Source organism: Glandiceps talaboti, chromosome 18 (assembly GCF_964340395.1).
Source record: "Glandiceps talaboti chromosome 18, keGlaTala1.1, whole genome shotgun sequence".
NCBI classification, from domain to species: Eukaryota; Metazoa; Hemichordata; class Enteropneusta; family Spengelidae; genus Glandiceps; species Glandiceps talaboti.
In genome coordinates this window covers 7,363,963-7,387,446 of record NC_135566.1, presented here as the reverse complement: position 1 = coordinate 7,387,446, position 23,484 = coordinate 7,363,963, and the positions used below count along the sequence as shown (strand labels likewise).

Below are 23,484 nucleotides of genomic sequence, written 5' to 3'. Positions count from 1 at the left end.
ATAAAATTATTCTCCTTTTTCTTTTGCATTGCTTTCAAACACGACTCCCCGCAAAAATGTTCAACTTTGACCGTTGCTAATGACGACAGTGTAGATTAACGACTTCCCGCATGCGCATATGCTAACTCAGAATAGTTCATCGTACCGCGAGCGTATTGGGTAATTAATAAATATGTAATATGGTATCGATAGTAAACTACGCGTAGTTTTAAGTTCTCTAGTGGAAACTGTCGCTTAGGAACGTTTTCTCTTCCTCTTCTTCATCCTTTTGTTTGGAATTGCAACAAGCAGATATCCCAACAACGGCAGTACTGAAAATCACTAAAACCGCGCCAATGATTTCAAGTATTGTAACTCCCCTAAGTAACAGAAAGAAACTTAAAATGTAAGCCATTACGACTTCCACGTTTGATAAAAGAACCACAGTCGCTGCTTCTTCCGTCTGTAGACTGTAAAAACACAACCAAAGTTCAAACATGTCAAACATGATAACACCAAACAATAACGCGCCAGTTTCCGCATTCATCCTCCACTGAGGTTTACCAACGATATACATCAGGAAAAAGTCTAATATAGTACTAATGGCTCCTTGATAAAGTACAACCGAGGAAACATTAACGTCAGTATTAATTGCTCTAACACAGACGGGTGACAGTGAATAACATGCGGCACATACAACTGCTAACCCGTAAGCTATCAATTCGTATTTCATCGTAGATTCCTCCCTCAAGTCTTCACTTGTACAATCCGAGGGACAAATTTCGGCACTAACGCGAAAAATGAATGTCGGGCATGTTATAAATACTATTCCTGTAACGTTGATAACTGTGCATACAGCATCTATTGGTTTCCACCGTTCCTTGATAACAATACAGGCAGTGAGGGCTGTCAAGATCGGCATCACAGCATTTATAATGGTCGTGACGTTGCCCAGTGGTGCCCAAACTACAGCATATACATAACTAGTATCGCCAATAAATAATAATATACCATTGACGAAGAGCAGTACATTAGTTCTTGCGTCTTTGACAAGCAGGCTTTCATCCTGTATGCGTAGAATTATAACCATTGTAAATGATACACACACTGCAACGAGGAATAGAACTTGGAATTCTGATATACCAGCCCCGATTACTAGGACAGCGAAGGCACCCGCCACAGCATGACTCACTCCCGAGATCAAGGCAGCAATAACTGAAACAACAGTCCTCCATTGCACATTGCCGTAACATTTCTTCTCACAAAACTCGTCAAATTTTTCCAGTAATGTCATGATTAATCTGAAAGGGAGAAAAAATTAGCTTATATTACTGGAGTGATAATTGTGATAAATGACTGTATGCCGCTTTTCGACACGAGGTATCTGGTCCTCTCTCATGCTATCTTTAACCCACTAGAATCTTACCTCGTGTGTCGCGTACCTTAAAAGTGGCACAAGCTGAGTTTATAAACTTTTACTCGAATGAAACTACTAACATAAAACTTCGATTAACTGTTCTACTATAATCTTAATGTCAATGCGTGCCTTCAACAACTTATAAAATCTCCTGGTGTTGTTAGACCTGTTGATTACATAAAAAGGATTGCCTCTACATTTTTATACGTATGAAAAATTACGTCATCGGATCATTTATCAGTTTTATCTGAACACGTACCGTGGTTGAGTTCAGTTAATTGGAACCGATGGTTAAGTCGGCATTATCACAGACAAGTAATCTTCATGTTACTTGTCTGTGGCATCATTAAGACCTAAACAAAATTATTTGGTTCCGGTTACCCGACCCCAACTAGTTTTTCACGCCGACCCTAAACTTCTTTTTACTTATTCAAGAAAAAAATAATAAAATCATGAAAATCGTGTGAAGTCTCGCAAGAAATAGTGGATGCGGAAAACTGAAATCAACTTAAAAAGACGAATATAAAGCTGTTCTTCCAATCTGTAATGGCTGTACATCTGATGAGAAGAAACCAATGACACAGAGACCATATGGAAAACTGTACAACGGAAAACATAACTACCGCATATAATAGGAAAAAAATGATTTAAAAAAAAATAAAATAAAAAATCTACCTACCCACCTATTCTAAAATTGAATGTAATCGGAACCACACAATTTTGTTTACGCCTAACCGAGGTTCTTATACTTACTGGTGAATTTACTGAACTGCTTGGCTTATATAATGATCATCAGAAAATAATTTATTCCTTCACACTACTTAACATAAACGATAAGCAGGAAGAAACTCACAACGATATTAGAGTTGATTCAGATGAACTGATGAGGCTAAAAAACTCGTGCAACGGGAAAGATAAATTACTTACTTAATTACTTATTTAATATTCATTACAAGAACTTGTAAACTGTCAACCTATAGATCAACTTATTGACTAAAGATTGAATCTTCGTAATTAATGAGAAGGGTCGTAAATAATGAACAGTTTTCAATTCATCGTTAAAGGTTCAATCAGCTATAACCGTGCGTATACTCTGCTTTGCAAGAAATAAAACAGTTGATCTATGATCGATGTCTAATTACCACAATACAGAGCTTTTTACTGATCGGAGGTTAATGTACATCGATGCTTGAAAGGATCGAAAATGAATGGTGTTTGATTTCCTAGGATATGACGATAAATCGTCCCGTTCTGTTTTATTCTTATCAATACGTTGTCATTTTTTTTACTACTCCTATTATCAGAGTTAGAGACAGCAGGGGTGATCAAATATCCATTAATCTTGTCCACCGTCTTCCGTCTTCCGTCTTCTGTCAACTTTTTTTTTATAAATATCACACTGCATTTGTAATTCATGCTCTATCTTGAAAATCAAATGTCAACACTCCTACCCGACATGTCTTTATAGCGACGATTTGGCCAGATGTTACTCTCAACAATTTTTTTTTTTTTACTATATTTTTTCATATGTATTTCCAGTATGCATCTAATATTACGTTTATATTCAGTATTAGACTTTCATTTAATATATCAATGTCGTTTAGTATTCGATGACTTCCTTAAGAGGAGTAAATTATCCTTAAATATTCTGTTTATACAGTGGCTGAACGTATGTGATTGCAATGTTCATGACGAGTCATGTTTATAGTCTAATATTTTATGTGTTCTTTGTTCTTCGTCATTTTAAATATGTTTTGTTTTTTTGTAATTTCGACTTCAGAAGTCTCCAAACTTATCTATTGTCTGAATCTTGCTACATTTGTAGACTGATTCTCTCAGCTCTACTGAACGAAAATATGCACAGACATGTGCATAATGTAACAAATATCCCATAAGTAATTTTATACGTGTCAGATACAGTTTACATCTTGGGCCATTTAACAATGCATTTGACATGACTAATTAATTACTAAGTACTCTAAAAACTAACAATCACCCCACCCCCACCCACACATACATACATACATACATACATACATACATACATACATACATACATACATACATACATACATACATACATACATACATACATACATACATACACGTACGTACGTACGTACGTACATACACATACATACATACATACATACATACATACATACATACATACATACATACACACACACACACACACACATACATACATACATACATACATACATACATACATACATACATACATACATACATACATACATACATACATACATACATACATACATACATACATACATACATACATACATACATACATACATACATACATACATACATACATAGTAAGGAGTGTAGACACATATAACTAGGTACCACTAGACACTTATGGGGCTCCTCAAAATCTATAAAACTTATATTTGTCCTTAGAGTGCATGTGATTTTCTATAGAAACGAGTCTGTTAGCATTTGTTTTTCCCATATGTCGTGAAAAATAATTCGGATTATGATGCGGAAAGGAAAGGCTCTTCAACCAAATCCACACATGTATACCTTATCTCCATCACCCAATCTACAAGTTGCAGGTAACACGTATAGGAAGCTTGGTGACTTTTGATATTCACATCTGAAATAATATTGAATTTCACTATAGTATATGTCAACGGTTCATCCCACGAGGGGTACATACTGTAATACAGTTCAAAGCACGCACGGTCAATCCAGAAATAACGTGTCACTATGGCGTCTAGCTTATTAAATACTTTGAAAAGGAAGTGAACCTGATAAGCCTTTTCATCGTCTCTTGAGTGAACTGTGTCATTACATAGCGAAAGAAGAAAATCGCACCCAAGGCTGTGAGCGATCACTCCCTTAACTGACAACAGCAATACACACATACAATACAAGTCAGTTTTTCTGCAACAAAACGTCGCCATTCTTTACTCTTAGCCTGTGACTCTTAGAGCTAACGATCTACATGTATGTTTACTTGTTTCGAATATAACTTCTTAAAAATTTAAACATATATTTTTTGAAGACGAATTCACCGCCGTGATCATTACTGTCTAACGAAGGTATTTCTACCCGTTGAAGGATTTGGGAGCTGACAACTGTTACGAATAGAAACAGATGTTCATTTTAAACCCATCCACATTTGCTTTGTAAATGTAGCCTTATTGAAGTTTTTTTTTATGATAGATCATTTTAGCTACATTTTCTGTGTTCCAACTACCCATAGGTAATCAACATACTCACCATTAAACCTCCACTATCTGCAACTGGTGTATTATTTTTTCGATCAGACACCAACAATATATTCACTGAAAATTGTTAAATTACCAATAATGAGACACTGCACACTATTTTATCTGAGTAGTGCAGTAATAACTTGAAATCATGATTCTTCGGGGGTGCTGATTTTTGGGTGCGAACCCAAAAATCAATTTGATCAGAATTACTTTTCAAGTACTGTACTGTACTGTACTGTACTGTACTGTACTGTACTGTACTGTACTGTGCTGTGCTGTGCTGTGCTGTACTGTACTGTACTGTACTGCCACACAGATATGTTTACCCACAAGTGATTCAATACTCTACATGGTCTATGATATAAGTAAGTTATTTATATCAAACAAAACAGTAATTGTTTTAAAAAGATTAGATAGAATATAACCATTTTTGCCGCACCAGACGATAAAATGTAGCAATGAATGTTAGTGAGATTTTTGTCCCATCAGACGATGAAATGTAGCAAAGTTAGAAAGAGTTCGTCAAGCCAGACGATAAAATGTAGCAAAGTTAGTAAGATTGTGTCAAACCAGACAATAAAATGTAGCAATGTTAGTGAGATTTTGTCCAGTCAGACGATAACATGTAGCAAAGTTAGTGAGATTTTTGTAGAGTCAGACGACAAAATGTAGCAAAATCAGTAAGATTTTGTCAAGCCTGAAAATACAATGTAGCAATGTTAGTGATATTTTTGTCAAGCCAGACTATAAAATGTAGCAATGTTAGTAAGATTTTTTTTGTCAAGCCAGACGACGGTCTGTTTCAAGTTGCATGGCCCGGCATCTATTGCAAATGATAAATAGTGGGCGAGTAAACTTTAACATCGACAATGCCTCGTCCTAGACCGTCCAGAGTTCTGTCATATTTATGATTGTTATCATGGACTATCAACAATTTACCATGATCGTGTCAAGCTACAGAAAACATGGCAATTATTCGGTGAATAATTCACAACTCTCAGTTTAACAACAGTACCGCCAACACATCACAAATTAGAAATTACGTCGATTTTAAATTAAATGAAGTACACATTATTAGAGGTGATAATTTACTATTGATGAGGTGAATTTCCGTATAACACCCTGCCACCATATGGTGCATTATTATAGAAGATAGATACATGTATATGAAAAGCGGTTAGAAAGCCGAGTAAGACAAAGTCTAACATATCCTTAAAACCAAAGAATATAACAAACCTCGTTATTTCTCTCGAAAACGACCAGTTAATGATAAAGTTAATATCCTGTCCTACAACAATTCGCCACAACCAATGATGTCACTACAGCCTGTCATCATGGCCAGGACAGACCCGGATAAGATTACATTATGATAGCGTGTTTAATTAATACATACGATCAAAATTAATCTATATCAGGGGAAATAAACTTTATCTATGTCAGAGCTCTCCACATATATCTTCCTGTCTAGCTTCCTGTATGTATGTATGTATGTATGTATGTATATGTATGTATGTATGTATGTATGTATGTATGTATGTATGTATGTATGTATGTATGTATGTATGTATGTATGTATGTATGTATGTGTGTGTGTATGTATGTATGTATGTATATATGTATGTATGTGTGTGTGGGGGGGGGGGGGGGGGGGGTAGGTGCGTGCGTGCGCACGCACGCATGTAACGACGTACGTACGTACGTATGTATGTATGTATGTATGTATGTATGTATGTATGTATGTATGTATGTATGTGTGTGTGTATGTATGTATGTATATATGTATGTATGTGTGTGTGTGGTGGGGGGGTAGGTGCGTGCGTGCGCACGCACGCACGCACGCACGCATGTAACGACGTACGTACGTACGTATGTATGTATGTATGTATGTATGTATGTATGTAAGTGCTTCTCTCTCCTCTCCCTCATTCCTCCTCTCTATCTCCCTCCTCCCTCTATGTGTATCTTTGTCCGTCTGTGTATCTTTGTCTGTTAGTCCGTCTCTGTCTGTCCCCGTCTCTGCCTGCCTGTCTTTCTTTCTGTCTGCATATTTGTTTCTTTTTAGTTTGTTTGTCTCTTTCTCTTGTTCTCCGTCCGTCTGTCTGTCTGTCTGTCTGTCTGTCTGTCTGTGTTTATACGATTCGTACATAGAAACATATGTAATAATATACATCGCATGTTGAGCATTTAACATCAAGCATACTCCAACGGTTTTGATATACTCTATCCAAAACACTACTTGCAAATAACAACGTATCAAAATGTTAGTATTTGTTCCATGAAAATCAGACGGCTGAAGATTTTGTTTAATTTCTAGAAGTCATTAGAATTTAAGTCACGATGATTGACGATACGTTGTATGATTTATAAATAATTATTTGGTGTGATGGCGGGCTTCAGTATGTGAAGACTTTGGCAGAATCATGTACCAAGAAATAAAATGGTTTCTTAAAACTACTTTTTATACTATCTGAGTGGTGTAAAACACTGAAAACAATGCAATTACCTTTAATGGCAGAGAACGGCCGAACTTTGACCTACTACATATATCAAATTTATCATAACAACAAACTGTACACTTGAACAAGTTGTGACTATTAAGTAATGATATATAGATAGCGTTTGTTAAAGTAGATGTTGTACTTTGTGAGTTTTCATTCATGGTTAATTTCCCAAAGCAGTGGACTGAATCCATCACCATGTCACCACATTCTCTTCGGAGGGAGAGAGAGAGAGACCTTGAGAATTCAATTCTTTTCAATATGTACGTGTGGTAGTTTAGTAGCCATGGATTTGTGTAGTATAAGTAGTCATGTATATAATTTAGGAGTGCACTTCCGAAGAATACCGAACAAGCCGAATAACAACAGAGTCACGGGACGCAGCCACTTTTTAAACAAAGGGTGAGACTGGTTTTATAGTGGCTGCGTATCTTTACGCTTAGGGATCTCAGAAAAGTCGTTATCACCAACCCTACAACGTCAACACCAAGCCAAAAAACGTTATAACAATTTGGCAAATCTGGCTTAGACGAGGCCTACTATAGTACACTGTGGCTAGGCATTCTGGGAAACATACACTGCTAGGAGGTCCTTATCGCTTTAAAAATAGCTCCAGTACCATTTAGGCAAGGTTAACGAGATTAGAAGTTCCTAACTTTGTTTGTTTCCCAGAATGCTTCGCCCCAGTGTACGGATTTGTTAAGTTTTGTTATTCTTCTTTTTAGAAACTTAAGGTTGCGCGATGCAAGCTTAATGAAAATGATTTTTTCTTGGTCCCTAAGAATAACCAAATACAAACAAAATCAACCTCGCATTTTTTTTCCTCTTGAAAGAAAAGTAAACCTACTTATGAAGTTTACATTCCACACTGTATTGAATTGGTTTGCTGCATATCAAACATTTGGAGGTCGTAGTTATGGCGGGTTTCTGTATTCTGGTACACACTAGTGTATTGATAGACTTTATCGCGTGATTTCGCCTAGAAAGTTTGACTCAAACCTGATCACGCAAGTCACGGTATGGTTCTATTTTCTGCGTTCTTCATTTGACCTCTATTGCTTAGGGATGAGAAAATGCCACTATGATATGCGAGAGGAGTTGTCCATGCGTAAGCTTACAAGAGTCAATTCTGTGCGCTATATTTGTCAGGCGAGAGATAATATCCAGAGTTCACGTTTCGCAAAACATTTATGAATACACCAAACTCCATGTGATCCCACCCACCCATCCTTACCTTCAGCTATTACAATGTAAAGGATCGAACGACCCCACTCCCTGTCCTTATTGTACACGTGTGAAACTAGGCAACTTTCGTTTGACACGACACTGATCGCAATTTTAATGGTTTGTTAGTTTGTTAATCCTTTGTACAGACAAGAAAATAACTTTAATAGACTATATTAGACTCGTATTCTTTTCCATGTCTGTGTCCTTAGGAAGACGACAATTGCAGCGGCGAGAAGGGGAATTGTCATGATTATAGAGAAAAATATTTTGAGATCTTTTAGCCAAATACAGGATAAACCTCCTTCCAAACGGACATGATTCGCTTATTTGTCTTATTCAAACCCCGAGTGTGGTTAAACTTTCCTTCCATGCTCCGACGATAGCACCATTGTCGTAAATCACGGGTCGCAAACAACGAGCCTTTTTACGACACAAGCCAAGATGCACTGTGAAGAGGCAATACCACGTCAGAGATATACATGTCCAGAACTAAACCGTGACACGAAAAAGTCATGCTTTACATGTTATAGTTATCCAAGTAGTTTGTATGCTAACGATTTATTTCCCGAGAGGCAATATAAAATTAATCATTATTGAATTGAAATATTATTTCCCCCAGAGACTCACTACACGAAAATGTCATATAGTATAGTCAATGCAATGATCATTAGTGTCATATTTATAGACCACTACCATTCGTCACTTGAAAGAAATCAAACGTGACTTGGAAATGATAACAATATTTTACCTATGAAAGTATAAGATGCACGCGCACTGTTGGTATGTTCATGCTAACTTCCCATGTGTTTCTATCAACTTGTTGTATTTACATTAACTAACAGCTTAGACGTGGTGGTTTGAACTGATAGTTATACATAGTGCGATTCCGAGTGGGTTTAATAACTTTAATGGCACTTTTGGGCAAACGTCCATTATTTGATCTGAGGAGAAACCGAGGACGAAGCATATTAATGTTTGCCTAGAAAATGTTCTGTTAAACCCATTCAGCTACCAAGGAGACGTACTACAATGAAGTTATCAGTACGAATTTAACAAGTTTTTAATTCTCTCAGGACTTTTTCATTGAAAGGGACGTTACGACCGACCGACCGACCACTGCTATTACGCAACGTACTCGTCACTCTTTCAAATTACTAGTTATCATGGTTTGTTAAGAAAATAAATATGGAAACAATTTTTTTTCACAAATCGTGGATCGCTCCAAAGCTAAATGGTTATAATACGAATGATGACTTGTACGTCCTGTGGTCAATCCCTAATTGATGTATTTGACGATCAATACTCAACCGTTTACGCACACTTTAACAAAATAGGAAAAAAAGATGCACAACGAGAATCAAAGGTTGATGCATTGATCTTTTAACGATAGACGAACTTTATAAAGGCCCGGGATTCAATCCTAGGTTCTCGGATTGGTGTTATCTTATCAATGAAGCCTTAAGGGTTACATAGGAGCATTCTTTTGTTCTGAACCAACTTTCTGCATAGCTCTGCCATACACCTGGTTTTTATCACCTAAATTTTAATCTTGAAGGACAAAGGAAAAGGGGGGGGGGGGTTGAGGGACGGTTAACAATTTTTTTTTATGAATACATAGGATAACAGCTTACAAATCATTACAATATTTTGCATTAGAAAGATGTATGTGTTTAAAAAAAGGCAAAAGACTACAACGATTGACAATGTCACAAGTAGTTTCTAATCAGAGGAAATGCCAGGAGTATTGTATGACTGATTGTCACAGTGGTTCAAAAATTATACAAAGTGTAACTTGGCCCTTAGCCATTAATTGTAATGGATAACGAGTTTGCGGACAGTTTTATTGTGACAGTTAACAAGAGTGTGAACACTTCCATCGAAGATTGATAAGTTTGCAGAGTCAACTTTTATAGTGACTTACAACGAACTAAGTCATATTACTTTTCAATAATGGGGACTAGACGCAGAGACACATTGTGCAAACTGACGAATAAAATGATCATAATTAATACACTGAAAGAACTTTGTCTTTCATTTAATGACATTCACAACTGGCCAATGAAGATGTCTTTCACTATATTTTGTTCACAATTGATAAATATGCGTGTATTTTTCTTTGTTGTATTCATGATTGACCAATGAACTTGTCTTTCCCTTGTTTTCCATTCCAAATTAACCAGACAACTTGAGAGAGAGAGAGAGAGAGAGATCAGAGAGAGAGAGAGAGAGAGAGAGAGAGAGATCAGAGAGAGAGAGAGAGAGAGAGAGAGAGAGAGAGAGAGAGAGAGAGATCAGAGAGAGAGAGAGAGATCAGAGAGAGAGAGAGAGAGAGAGATCAGAGAGAGAGAGATCAGAGAGAGAGAGAGAGAGAGAGAGATCAGAGAGAAAGATCAGAGAGAGAGAGAGAGAGAGAGAGAGAGAGAGAGAGAGAGAGAGAGAGAGAGAGAGAGAGAGAGAGAGAGAGAGAGAGAGGGGGGGGGTATAGTAAGGTCTCAATCACAAGTCCTCATCCATGCATCCCACGGAACTGTACGTCCCTCTGATACAGTTATAGACGAGCGATCATCGTCTGACAAATTATATCACCCTAACCTTTTTGTATCACCATAGAAGACGTTGTAGAAAGAAATTGATTTTGAAAAATTGAAGAAAACTTGTCCTCAATTTTCAGCATCAATTCCGTTTTAGATTAGGATAATAATTGAGGTGAGAAAACCAGCCGTCTGGCAGATCAAGAGCAGATGTAGAACTATAGAAATCGTTTGCCAAGAACAAGAGAGTGATCCCATGTAATCCTAATGGCTTCACTGATAAGATAATATTAATGTGAGAACCTGGGATTGAAACCCTCGCCTTGAAGTCAACCCTGCGAATAGGGTTTCTATCATTTTGCAAATGAAGACAAGATTCAGGGTGATTGCGTTCCCCTGGAGGAGTTGATATCATGTGATATTTTCAGCACGATTCACATTTCCCTGATGACAACGCAAGAAAAGGTTCCTGAATCTCAATTTTTGAAGTAATAAGAATGTGTACACCTTTGAGTTGAATTTTCATAAAGAGCTATAAACGAGAATTTCGCGAAGGTTCCCGTGAACTTCGGAGGTTCGCGTAAAATACTTCAAGGAGATGTTCACCGAACAGAAACACGTTAAACGACAATGGAGTAAGGTATAGTTTATTCGTTCCCAAAAATGAAGAGAACAAACATCTGTTGAATATTTATCCTGCCAAATCAAAGTACCTCCTTTAATACCGTGATCATAGTCTGCTATTTGTTCAAAGAAATTCCCTGCGGTGAAGTCGTGTCGATCGAACAAACGCTTTCAGGAAACATGTTTCTTCTTTCAAGGTATATTTGGCATCACATGTAGGAAGGACTTATCTCTGGATCTAACATTGTATTGCTAAGCGCCAGATCACGAATGCTAGCTATATTGGCATATAAAAGAGAAACCTAATACAATAGTGTCGTAGAGTTCGTGGACATCAAAGCGTTGAATAACTGCTGGGTTAATAAATCACTAGTGACGTAAAAAAAAAGGTGTCACACTTTTTGAAATTGTCTTCACACGAGTTGATCGCAATTCTAGCCGTGTTGTCGTTGGATCCGTCCATTGTCACAACACATGTATTTGTAGGAAACAAATGCACGTCAATGGGTAGCTTTCAGTACTATGTGATCTCAGTTGGTAGAATCGGATATCATAAGGTAGTCGTGCACGTTTATTGAGAATGAATTCAATTTGATGTATGTATGTATGTATGTATGTATGTATGTATGTATGTATGTATGTATGTATGTATGTATGTATGTGTGTGTGTATGTATGTATGTATGTATGTATGTATGTATGTATGTATGTATGTATGTATGTATGTATGCCTACAAAGTCTGACTGTGTGTGGATGTGTCTGTGGGTGTGCGTCTCTCTCTGTGTGTGCGTGTGTGTGTGTGTGTGTGTGTGTGTGTGTGTGTGTGTGTGTGTGTGTGTGTGTGTGTGTGTGTGTGTGTTTTTCGTTGTTTAAAAAGCTAACAACGCACAGGTTACCATCGGGTAATGAATCGAAAGATTTATCTTTGAAGTTCTATTTATATAGTGAATCTGTTGTTCTCTCTCAGTAACCAAGTGTCATAAAACCCATCCATATAAACACATAAGCAAACTCCATGGCTACGGACACCTTTATGTCATTATCTCTCACCTGCCATAAACGACGTATGAACTCGACATGGTTGAAGTAATCGTCGTAACACAACATGTCCTTTTTACGGCAACATAGAGTGGAAAAAATACCAGTACATGTATTCTGACTGACGCAAAAGGGTTAAAAAAATGTCTTGATTTAGCCTTTCTTCTACCGGTAAAATAAAACATTCTGCGTGGATTATTGTAAATACATACGATCTGGGACAAACATTACAATCTGTTCATTGTTTGGGGGGGGGGGGTATAGCAAAAGAAAACCAAGATACGGGAAATGACTCGCGCCTTGACTGTCTTTACTTATTTAGTGTCCATCAAAATATAACATCTTATCTCCATTTGATATGCATCTCAGAGTAGTGGATCACTCACTGGTTGATAAATATTGTATGTACACATACGTACAAACGAAACTATCACTCGAGAGGGGTAGTTACACGCCTCGTTCTATAACTTTAACCATAGACAGTGAAGAGGAATTTTTCCCTCCACTATCTGTGCTAATAACATGGCTACAGTGCCTCGGCATTGTTTTTGTAAGTGTTAAAGTGATGTGAAGCCCCTAACTTTCTTTGTTTCCCAGAATGTCTTGCCTGTGTGTACATCAGGCCTCTTCTAGACTAAGTCAGATTTGCCGAGTTTCATAAATCTGTTTTACAGAGGCTAGCGATGTAGAATTGTGATGTACATTGAGAAAATGAAATTCCTGGATCCCTACAAAACAGAGAAAAACGCAGCTAACACCACCAGTTTTGTCTTTATCTCTCTTTAGCCCACTCAAGTCTTTCTAAAAAGGTATATTCACACACAATATTTTGTCAGTTTCGTAAAATCGCCGCATTTATATTTCTAGATATAAATTCATTGTTGATATCTTATATAATTCTGTCACGTTTTTTTTTCTCAAACCGGATGAACTGTGTTGTCACATTTAGAACAAAGGAATCGGCAAAGAGAGATAATTCCAATATCTGCAATCCTCTTTGAAGCTACCGCGACTTCTAGCGCCATGTGACTTATCTAGGGGACGCCGACACATAGGTACGTGAATTACCCGGAGCATACAACATGAATAAATTTCTCAAGTGAATTTTTGAGTTGATCCGTGAACCTACTATAAGATTGCATTGACCGGAGAGGCAAACCATATCGGTATGTAGGGTGCGCCGGACGAACATGCGACGAAAGGTGTATTTCATTTTGTTAAAATACTGTACTGGAAGGACCAAGTCTATGACGTAGATCGTCTGCCGCACCTTACTTACGGCATAAAGGTTCAAATATCGCAAATTAGAAAGTGAACCAAAATTTTGCTTAACAACTCCAACTACCAGAGAAACGTGTAATCTCTTGAGAGAGAAACAATAATACGTTTTCAGTTTTTGTAATTTAGCCATAAAGACAGGAAACTATAGATAGACTACACCCTCGGCTGAATTAACGGAAGTTTATCGTCGCAAAAACAAAGCCCATTTACGGCCGGCACCGTACAGGACACGTCCTATTTGCTTCAACAGAAAAAAAAAATATGTTCTGTCTCGCAAGAATCGTGATGATTGGGGTCAAAAAGTTTCACACGCATTATTACTTAGTTTTGGAATATTATAACGTGAATAAAACGAGTGAATACCAACCATCCGTGATTTACGCAGTTTTCAGGCTTCGAATACACACACTATGACAAGGTTTCTGTATATTTATTAATTGCCGTAGTTTCATGAACCCATTGCAAATTGAAATGATAAACGAAAGGGGTGGGGTTGGGAATGTCCATTTAATACATGAAATTCATAGGTTTGCAAATAAATTTTTAGCACTCATTTTTTCTGATTTTTATTTAAAAACAGATTTAGTCTTTTTCATGGTTACCGTAATATTCATTTTCGTGATCGGCAACATATGACCCCCATCGATGAAAATGAAAAATGAAAAATGAAAAATAAAGAAATGAATGCATAAAAATGTATAGAATTCGGCCCTGAGTATGAGGAATTTCAAAGTTTCTAGGAAATCAAAAATGTTCATCACTATCATTCAAGTCCATCTACCCATAAATCCAGTTCAAACTACTTCCATGATCGTTACCACCACAACCATTGTTGTCTTCTCGATAGGAGAGAGAGAGAGAGTTGACTGAAAAGTGAGTAAGCGTTGACATGACAGGTGGAGTAACAACGCGTTGTAAGAAGAGTGGCATCGCCGTCGCCCCTTGGAGGTAAAAAACAAACAAGAGGGAGAGAAAATGTCAACTTTACCTCTAATACGCAGTACGGGAGCTGACCTTCGCCAATATCTCACCTAGAATGCCACAACCGTACCAAGGCTTTGACACCGCGGGTGTCTGACGAACAGCCGATGTTTGCCGACGTTTCTCCCAGATTGCCGAAAGAAGACTGATTCTTTACCATCAGCTATGACACTTATATATTCAGTACGAAGCTGAGTCTACCTTTCAAAAATTAGATCCATAAACATATCATCACACGATCGTCGCAGCTTTCAAATTAATAATTTGTTGGAGTGTATGCACTATGGATACATAATTGCTTCATTTTTGAATTAAAAATTAGTCGCTCTAATTTTTATAGACTAATATCATTTTGTTTTCAATATCAACACTATTTGAGTGGTCACCGTCAAAAGAAGCGCCTTTTTAATTTGCATTGTCGTCCCAGTACCTCGAACCGCCGACATTTTCACTTTCCTTAGTTCCGGATGAAACGAACTCGTGTCCCTAATCAAACATAGTCATAATGCTTTCCTGTTTGATGACAGTGAATTGTCGTATTGGTCTAAGCTCTCATTAGGCATCGAATAATAATCATAATTAAAATCTAATAAGAATAAATAAAACGCTCATTTTATATTAAGGATTGAGAATAATTATAGGTGTTTCCACATGGGACTCTGACGTCATTGCTAATCAGTCCACGGACCGGCGTTTACTGACTTTTTCAAAAAAAACAACTAAATTGACGTACATCCAATTGAAAACGTGTATTGGTCGTTAAGTCATCAAATCTCCCCAAAACTCTGATTAGCTAAATATTAATAACTATAAATTTGTCTTAATGATTTAGTCAAATTACTGCAGCAACATTCATCACCATTACAACCCAAAAACACCCGATGGATGCTTTCAATAATCAATATTAATTTCCATTTCAACGTCAGAAATTATTGTCCTAATGTGACACCTGAGTTCTTTTACGGAACAAAATTTATTACAGCGGCCGCTTAGATATTTTGTGAACGATCTCATTAATGCCTGACATTGTTATCTTAAAATAATAATAATAATAATGATATCATTTTAACTGTCAATTAAACTTTATTAAGAATTCACTCAGTTCATACTAAAAATGTGTATTTAGGTGACGTCACGCCGTATTCATATTCGACAGTTTCTAAACGTTCTTCACCAGTGCTTTCGGATTCATTGTGTTTCTAAAAAAAAGAATCAATTGTGGCATATTTATGGAGTCCTTGTCATAGCTCACTCCTTTCATTATCATGCTATGAAGAGAAATCGTTGAATGAGTTCTCGGTGCATGGTTCGTCCTTCCACCAAACCGTAATCTTTGTCTGTAAAAACGAAGGGTGCGACGTATTGCTCGCAGTGTATAAAGTTGTGCGGTTGGAAGTATAACATATGAACGCGTTAATAACACATTTCACATCAATCATTTTCACTGACATTGATTATGTTTACATGTTTGTTGTAGTTACTGTCGTCATGGTGATGAAACAGGGTGTGTAATTGAAATGTGGTCATAGACACGATAAATAACGAGCATTATCCTAAAAATAGGACTAAACTGCTCCGTGAGAAAACAAGATATCGAATACGGATGACGACATGACTTTAATGGGTTTTGGTATCTCAGTGAAAGCGAGTTCATATAACTTTCTCCTGTTGGGTCTTGGAAGGGAAGTTAGGGGGTACATTCCCCTTTTGGGACAGGGACCCACTTCTATACATAGATATTTCTGACAAGTATTCGGATGGAGAACAGATATACAAGTGTCAATTAAACCTTCAAATACTTTTTGGGGTACCCGAGGTCACATATTGAATCACATTCACAAGCTGAGTCACGCTGTAGTGTTCTAGATGGGTACAACATGGGCGCCAAGTCCTTTTGTAATTGTTGACATGCTTTTCATATACAATGAATAGCGCACTCCAAACAAATCATTTTATACTGAAATTATTTTCTAAAAAATACAACTATCATGCCACAGATCATGTTTTTCTTGTGTACATTTGGAAACTACAGAAGGTGTTCCTTGTCTCTGAACTCTCGTATGAGAAAAATAAGGACAACATTATATTGGGATAAAGTTTTGAGTCTCTCATATGAGTGAGAGATGAAAATTTTTAAAACATGTACGCTGAACGGCAATATTTCACAAAATGCCACTTATTCCATCCCTGTTGGCCATTTTCAATTAGTCCATGGTTAGAATGCCACAATTTCTCTCGTGTACATTTACAGACATTTTCACCTGCACATACTCACAGATAAGGAAGTGTGTGACATAATATACTTCAATGTCTTAACCTGGGCTTTTAATTACCCATGGTGTAATTATTATAACTAACACGTCATTCATGAAGTCTGACAAGAAATTCTCACTATTTGTATCACAGATATTCTTTTGTGTAATTTTAAGAAAAGTGAAGGAAAAAAAATTAGGGAAAAAAAGTTTATTTATTTATGGGTAAATCGAGACGGTTTCTTACAGTAGGGTGTAGTGATCGTGAATGATCAATGGGTGTACACGTGTTAGCAAACAAATTTTCACATCCACACCACTGGCAAACTGTACAGGAATGTGTCGAGAATTCCAAGTCGAACTACACTATCTTAGTGTCTACAATAACCGACAACCACTTGTTGCACACGACAGATTTCTCTGAAGTTGAAGTTCAGCAGAAAGTAATGTCAACCAAGGCAACTCAGGCGTATATTTGCACGTTTCGATATATCACCACACACAACTGCTCAGCGGCCTGTTGTTCCCTTACAGAATGGGTGACCTCAGCAAAATTGGGGCCAAGGATGTGAAATCGTTTGTACGCGTAAGGTTTCTTTCTTAGAGTACTAAAACAGAAACATAAAACAGGGTATCCTATATACACCGGGAAAATGGTGGAAAGACGAGGGAAAAGTGGGTTTTGAGTATACTGTTAGGCTAAACCTCGGGTTAGACAAATAGATTGTGATCACGTGTTAGCCTACACACCCAAATGTCTTCCTCGATTCTTGCGTTAGCTTTTCAAGACATCAAACAGTTTTAATAATAGTAAGATATATGAACAAGAGACCTACCTTCACAGTTCACTCGTTATGTGTTTTCCAGATATCACATACCATATTCGCCAGAGATCAGTGCCAAACTGTCTACAGTCAAAGTACACATGTAGTACTCGTAAATTCCAAACCATACATTACCAATGTGATATTATACTAGTACTAGTAGTAGTCTGAAAGTGAAATCAAATACGTCAACGTCCATGCCTCCTGTCCTAATGACGTCAAATGGTCTCACTTTGTGTCAAATACAAGTGTAATTAGGTAAATAAACTACAAAGGGATAGTTGAAGACTCGGCTTTATGCTGTCGAATGACGGTATTACCTGCAGTATGGGATATGTGTGACGACACGGCGTACTCATCAACAGTGCTAGAGCGTACATTGTTAAACTGTTGTTCGAGACACTGTCAAATACGCTGTAACTCACACAGGACCTTTAATATAGTCGTGTGGTGTTTTGTTGTTGTTTTTTTCCACATGGTTTAAATAACTCGTACATGCCCTGGTTTATGCATGAACGATCTCATACAGCTTGTGTAATTCCTGTTCGCGTCGTGATAATTTACTACATGAACGAGTATTATTGCCATAGTGTTGGGAACAACAAAGTTATACTTTTAACGGCAGGACAAGTTTGACGATGTATGACAGGCTTCAAATGTATCAAAATTTAGGTATTCTACTCCTAATTTGCATGATAATATGTGGAAATGAAGTAGTTAAATAAATCAATGAAATGTTTTCATTTTTCGTTAGTTGACTTTCGATCTATAGCTTTCTATGGCGTTAGTTTTCTTCTGCATCACTTCATATTCTGACTGTAGTTGTTTAAGTTCTTATACATGCACTCGTTTAAATTTAATGTCATTGATTTCGTCTGCATTGTTTTTTGTGTGTAAGAAATTACAAAATGTACAACGTTTTGTTAAGTTATAGACAGACAGACAGACAGACAGACAGACAGACAGACAGACAGACAGACAAGGCAAGCAGGGAGGCAAGCATATATTCATACATACATACATACATACATACATACATACATACATACATACATACATACATACATACATACATACATACATACATACACACACACACAGACAGACAGACAGACAGACAGACAGACAGACAGACAGACAGACAGACAGACAGACAGACAGACAGACAGACAGACAGACATACATACATACATACATACATACATACATACATACATACATACATACATACATACATACATACATACATACGTCTGTATTATATATTGTATTGTCACTAAACGTATTATCGCGTAGAGAAGCAGGAGAAGAAAGATCCAATATTTCAAGCTTTAAAATTAAATAGTCGAAGATGTGATTGTCGTAGACAAATGGAGTACAGTGTGATTCCGGATATTAACGACACCGTTGTTTATGGCAGGAATTTAAACTTAGCTATTCTTTACACAATATACAAACGGTCTTAAATCATGAGAAAACAACGATAGTAATATATATAATATCGTAATTATGTTACTTGCCGATAAGCGATGAAAAACGGTTTGAATCCACTCTCTATATGCTAACACAAGCTCCACCTCGTATGAAATTCTCTATAACGTTACTGTGTTGTGGACGTCACGATTATCAATGTATTTGGATCGATTTATAGTAAGTATCAAGACTACACAGTGACTCAGGTCTGTTTAGCCGTAATGTAGCATACTAACTTTTCCCACACGTCGGTAGGCGTATCTTATGAAATTACATATGATTTACATATATTATATTGATTTCTGGCTATCACCTTATATGGGCGTTACATATTCATGAAGCAGAATACATACAGATGATCCTTATCTATACTGACAACACCTTACATGTCGAAATGTATAGAGAGGGCAATAGGAAGCGGTTCTCAATTTAACACAGTTCACTGAGAACGTTCACGCGTTACATCATGTTGCCATCATGCTTCGGTGAGAAAAGTTGTTTGAAAGGTCACTGTCACGGGCTACTAGTCTAGGTGATGCAGCAACAGTTACTGTAACTTACGTAGTACATTTATCGGGCATGCAGGAGTGGGTGGTATGTAAGGGTACCTAAACATTAAACTGGGACCATGACTTGAACTGAGGGTCTCAGTTTGCAAAAAAAAATAGTCATCTGAGACCAGTCTCGGAAGGCAAAAAATTGCCATCTGAGACCAGCCTCAGTTTGCCAGTCTCAGATGGCAAAAAAAGTCTACCTGAGAATAGTCTTAGTTCGTGAAAAATCGTGATCTGAGGCGATACAATTGAGACCATTGTGAACACTGAAGACTTTACCAAAGATTATAAATACAACACACATTACTTGTAGCATGGATGCATCCCTAATACATCCATGCACAGACTCGTAATTTTCTTACTTGTCTGTGATCCAAGTTAGTAGCAAAATGAAGTACTAGTACACTAAGCAGAGCACAGACTGGAGACAATCTGATCAGCTGAGACCGGTCCCAGTTCCAATCTCAGCCCGGTACCTGATTGGGTTTTGGCGACTCAAAACGTAAAGTCTCGGTTTACGGTCACAGTGTGAGGTTTGAGTTGTGCCGTACATACCAAAATGTTTCATGAGACAAAATTACTGGATACCAGCAATACCAACACAAATTAAAAATAATTTGATCGTAAACTGGATAAGAAATTGCACGGTATTTCATTACATGCAATTAAAGTGAAAACTAAACTTGTCAATGACCATATTTGAGTATACTCTACTAGAAGCAGTCAACATTTATACTCTAAAAATCATTAAAAATCATAGACGAAATAATATAGTGATTTCCGCTCGTACTTACAGAGATGGAGAGCATCATCTCTGTAAGTTTGAGCGGAAACCGCTGTATTAGGACTTATCATTATTCTTGGCAATGGAGCTAAATGTATGTGGTTTGAAATCAGGAAATAGCTCTCCAGAACCCAAAATTTATTAAATTACCTTTATTTCCTGGGGTGGAATTTCCTTTCAAGAGCTTTGATAGATAGAAAGGTACTTGTGTCGTTCCGAATTCTCGCTTTTGAGATGTGTAAGGTCGATGAGGGCTCCCGGACATGTAATGACCAAACTTAAAGACTGTATGATCAGTGTGTCACTTGCGTGTCAGGAGATCGACAGCGCCACCAGCGACCGACATCTCCGATAGGGCGTCACTAGTACGTGCGGTCAGACTTTATACCCACATATTGTTATAAGAAGGCGGTAAAATCCTCCATTAAGATAAGATGAAAATAAATGAATTTATGGCCGTTATTGAAGAACAGAGATCGTCGTTATCTGTTTACTTTTAAGTCAATCATCGCACCAAATTGAATTGTTTGGCAGAACCGTTGTAGCAACAGATAAATGTCTGTAATGGCGGCAATTAGGCGTCGAGGATAACTTATTCTTCTAGTTCAACGGTTATTTCGTTCATTAACCTTGAAATATCTATACTTGCTATTTGAATATCACACGGCACCTTTCTTTTTTTTTACAAAATACTATTATACAGACACGGCTGGGCATAGAAACACTATGGAATGGGCCATTAAAGGTCTCATTGATGTAATCCATGGACACATTTTTAAAAGATCTCTAGTGTCGCCATGGCACGTTACACCATAGACAGTGGTCTATGGTTACACGCTGTACAGTAGTTAACATTTGTTGGGTTACTATATACTTGAAGCAACCACCAAACTCACTTATGATACTATGAGATGTGAGTGAAAATGCACAACGTTCTAGTTATTCATGTTATCTTGTTTGATATTTTTTTTTAAATATCAAATCGACACATTACCACCTAGTAGACGCTGAGATACGTCATATCTCCGTTTCCGTCCTCATCATAGCACCGTTCTTGTGAGCGTTGGTTGATACAGCTGAGTGAAACCACGTGTCGTGTATCTCACAGACTAGTGACGGTACCAAGAAAACGGAATAATGTTTTTCAGAGAAAATTTCGTTTTGTGAACTATATTTTTTGTTATTTACCTCATGTCGTTAAGAGATTCTGAAACACGTTCCGAATTTCTACAATTTGGTTCACCGTTATTTTCAACAAATAAATAGCGTTCACTCCAGATTGTCAACAACAACAATAATAACAACAACAACAACAACAACAACAAGTTAATTTAGCTGCTCACTGAATTATGATCATCAAGTAGTCAAACTTATTACTATATTTATTCTGTATCAGTGTAACCGATATCGTTGCTTTGCGGAGACTTGGTTTAATTTAAAGTAAATTAAGTTATGCGACATTAAGCCAGATTTTGACGTTCGAGGAACCTTTATTTTTTGTAATATTGTAAGTAATTTTACACAAAATTTGTAAATGTGTTTTTATCGCAGAACATTTTTTTTTTTAATTTCCAATATTTTGGAATCTGTCACTCGGTTGTTTAACGGACAGTCCTTTCCTTTAGGCTAGGTTTCTGAATAATTCCACTTAGTACGTCGCTACCTCATAGAACACACGTAAAAGACTATAATATACATATTAAACTAACTGGTTTTATTAGAAACAGGACTCAATCAACTAGAGCAAGTAGCTCATTCAGGTCTTTACCTTTGTAGTTCGTTAAATTGTTGTTTTGCTTATTTTTCATCGACATCATTGCGAGCACCGAAAATCTATCACGTGACAATACGGAAGATAACAGTGCTTCTGTCATATGCAGAAGACAATAGGGTACAAATAAAAGGGGGAAAAAACAATACTTTTGTCGCCGTGATTGACGAGGAGGTCGCGTTTGATTTTTTTATAGACTTCACACTTCACTGTGTGTGACTAAGTTTAGCTTTAGGGTTGGTAAAGTTTTGTTAAAGATTAACTCCAGAATCATGATCTACGTGTTTGGTATTATATCCTCGACTTCGAGCCTTCTATTTTGAATTTATAGCACCTATTTGAAGGACGGGAAATGACAGTATTGCCGGCATATTTCTGTTCCATTATCTGACTAGATATTGAAGGCTTCATTTGGAAGATGAAATGATTTGCTTTGATTGTCAGCAGATTAAGAATGGATAGATGTTCGTGAGATTGCCGCGATACCAACGAGTTTTATGGTCTTCTAAGGGACATATTTTATAGTTGATTAACTGGCCCTTGCCGCATTTTTGTTGCCGTCCATAAAATCGCAGCTTATCAGACAACACCATTTAGTTTTGGGCTGTGAATTCAATACAGTTCCTTTAAAAGACAATGCAAGGCGATTGTCCAACCTCGCCTTGACGCAATCCAACGTCTTTTTTGGACCACTATCAGCACAGTTACGCCAGGAATTAAGATACTCAAACACCACAGAAGATAAGTAACTTTTCGCGTGATTATTTTTACAATTCGCGATTTGCCTTTTGTCAAGGTCTCGAAGTTTGTGTTGGACTCGCTAAACGCCTAGGTGTTATTTCGTAATAATTAGTTTTAATATCATCTTTGTTTGCTCTTGTTAGTTGAAAAACAAATTCGGAAATTCATTTCAACAAAATGTAAATATTACTAAATTCGTCGTATAGAACTGCCTTGATTATAGATATCACCGCGGTATCTATGTACGTCTCTAGTAAATCCGTG

General features: G+C 37.1%; 1 protein-coding gene across 3 annotated transcripts; it reads right to left on the bottom strand.

Annotated features, from left to right (window-relative positions):
- LOC144449565 (solute carrier family 35 member G2-like) lies at positions 1–17,962 on the bottom strand. Of its 3 annotated transcripts, none has more exons than XM_078140118.1 (2): positions 17,910–17,962; positions 1–1,280 (listed from the first exon to the last, which is right to left on the bottom strand). In XM_078140118.1, exon 2 carries the CDS (start codon positions 1,271–1,273, stop codon positions 218–220), a length of 1,056 nt encoding a protein of 351 aa, XP_077996244.1. In that variant the 5' UTR covers positions 1,274–1,280; positions 17,910–17,962; the 3' UTR covers positions 1–217. The 3 variants fall into 3 exon arrangements, 2 of the variants coding, with proteins under 2 accessions (XP_077996244.1, XP_077996245.1); XM_078140119.1 differs by lacking the exon at positions 17,910–17,962 and adding an exon at positions 14,829–14,950; XR_013482171.1 differs by lacking the exons at positions 1–1,280; positions 17,910–17,962 and adding exons at positions 7,333–7,352; positions 14,829–14,940.
- Between the last annotated feature and the right edge of the window lie 5,522 nt (positions 17,963–23,484).

Bases quoted from the DNA above. Each gene is read 5' to 3' on its own strand.
- LOC144449565 (XM_078140118.1), bottom strand. From the start codon at position 1,273: ATGACATTACTGGAAAAATTTGACGAGTTTTGTGAGAAGAAATGTTAC.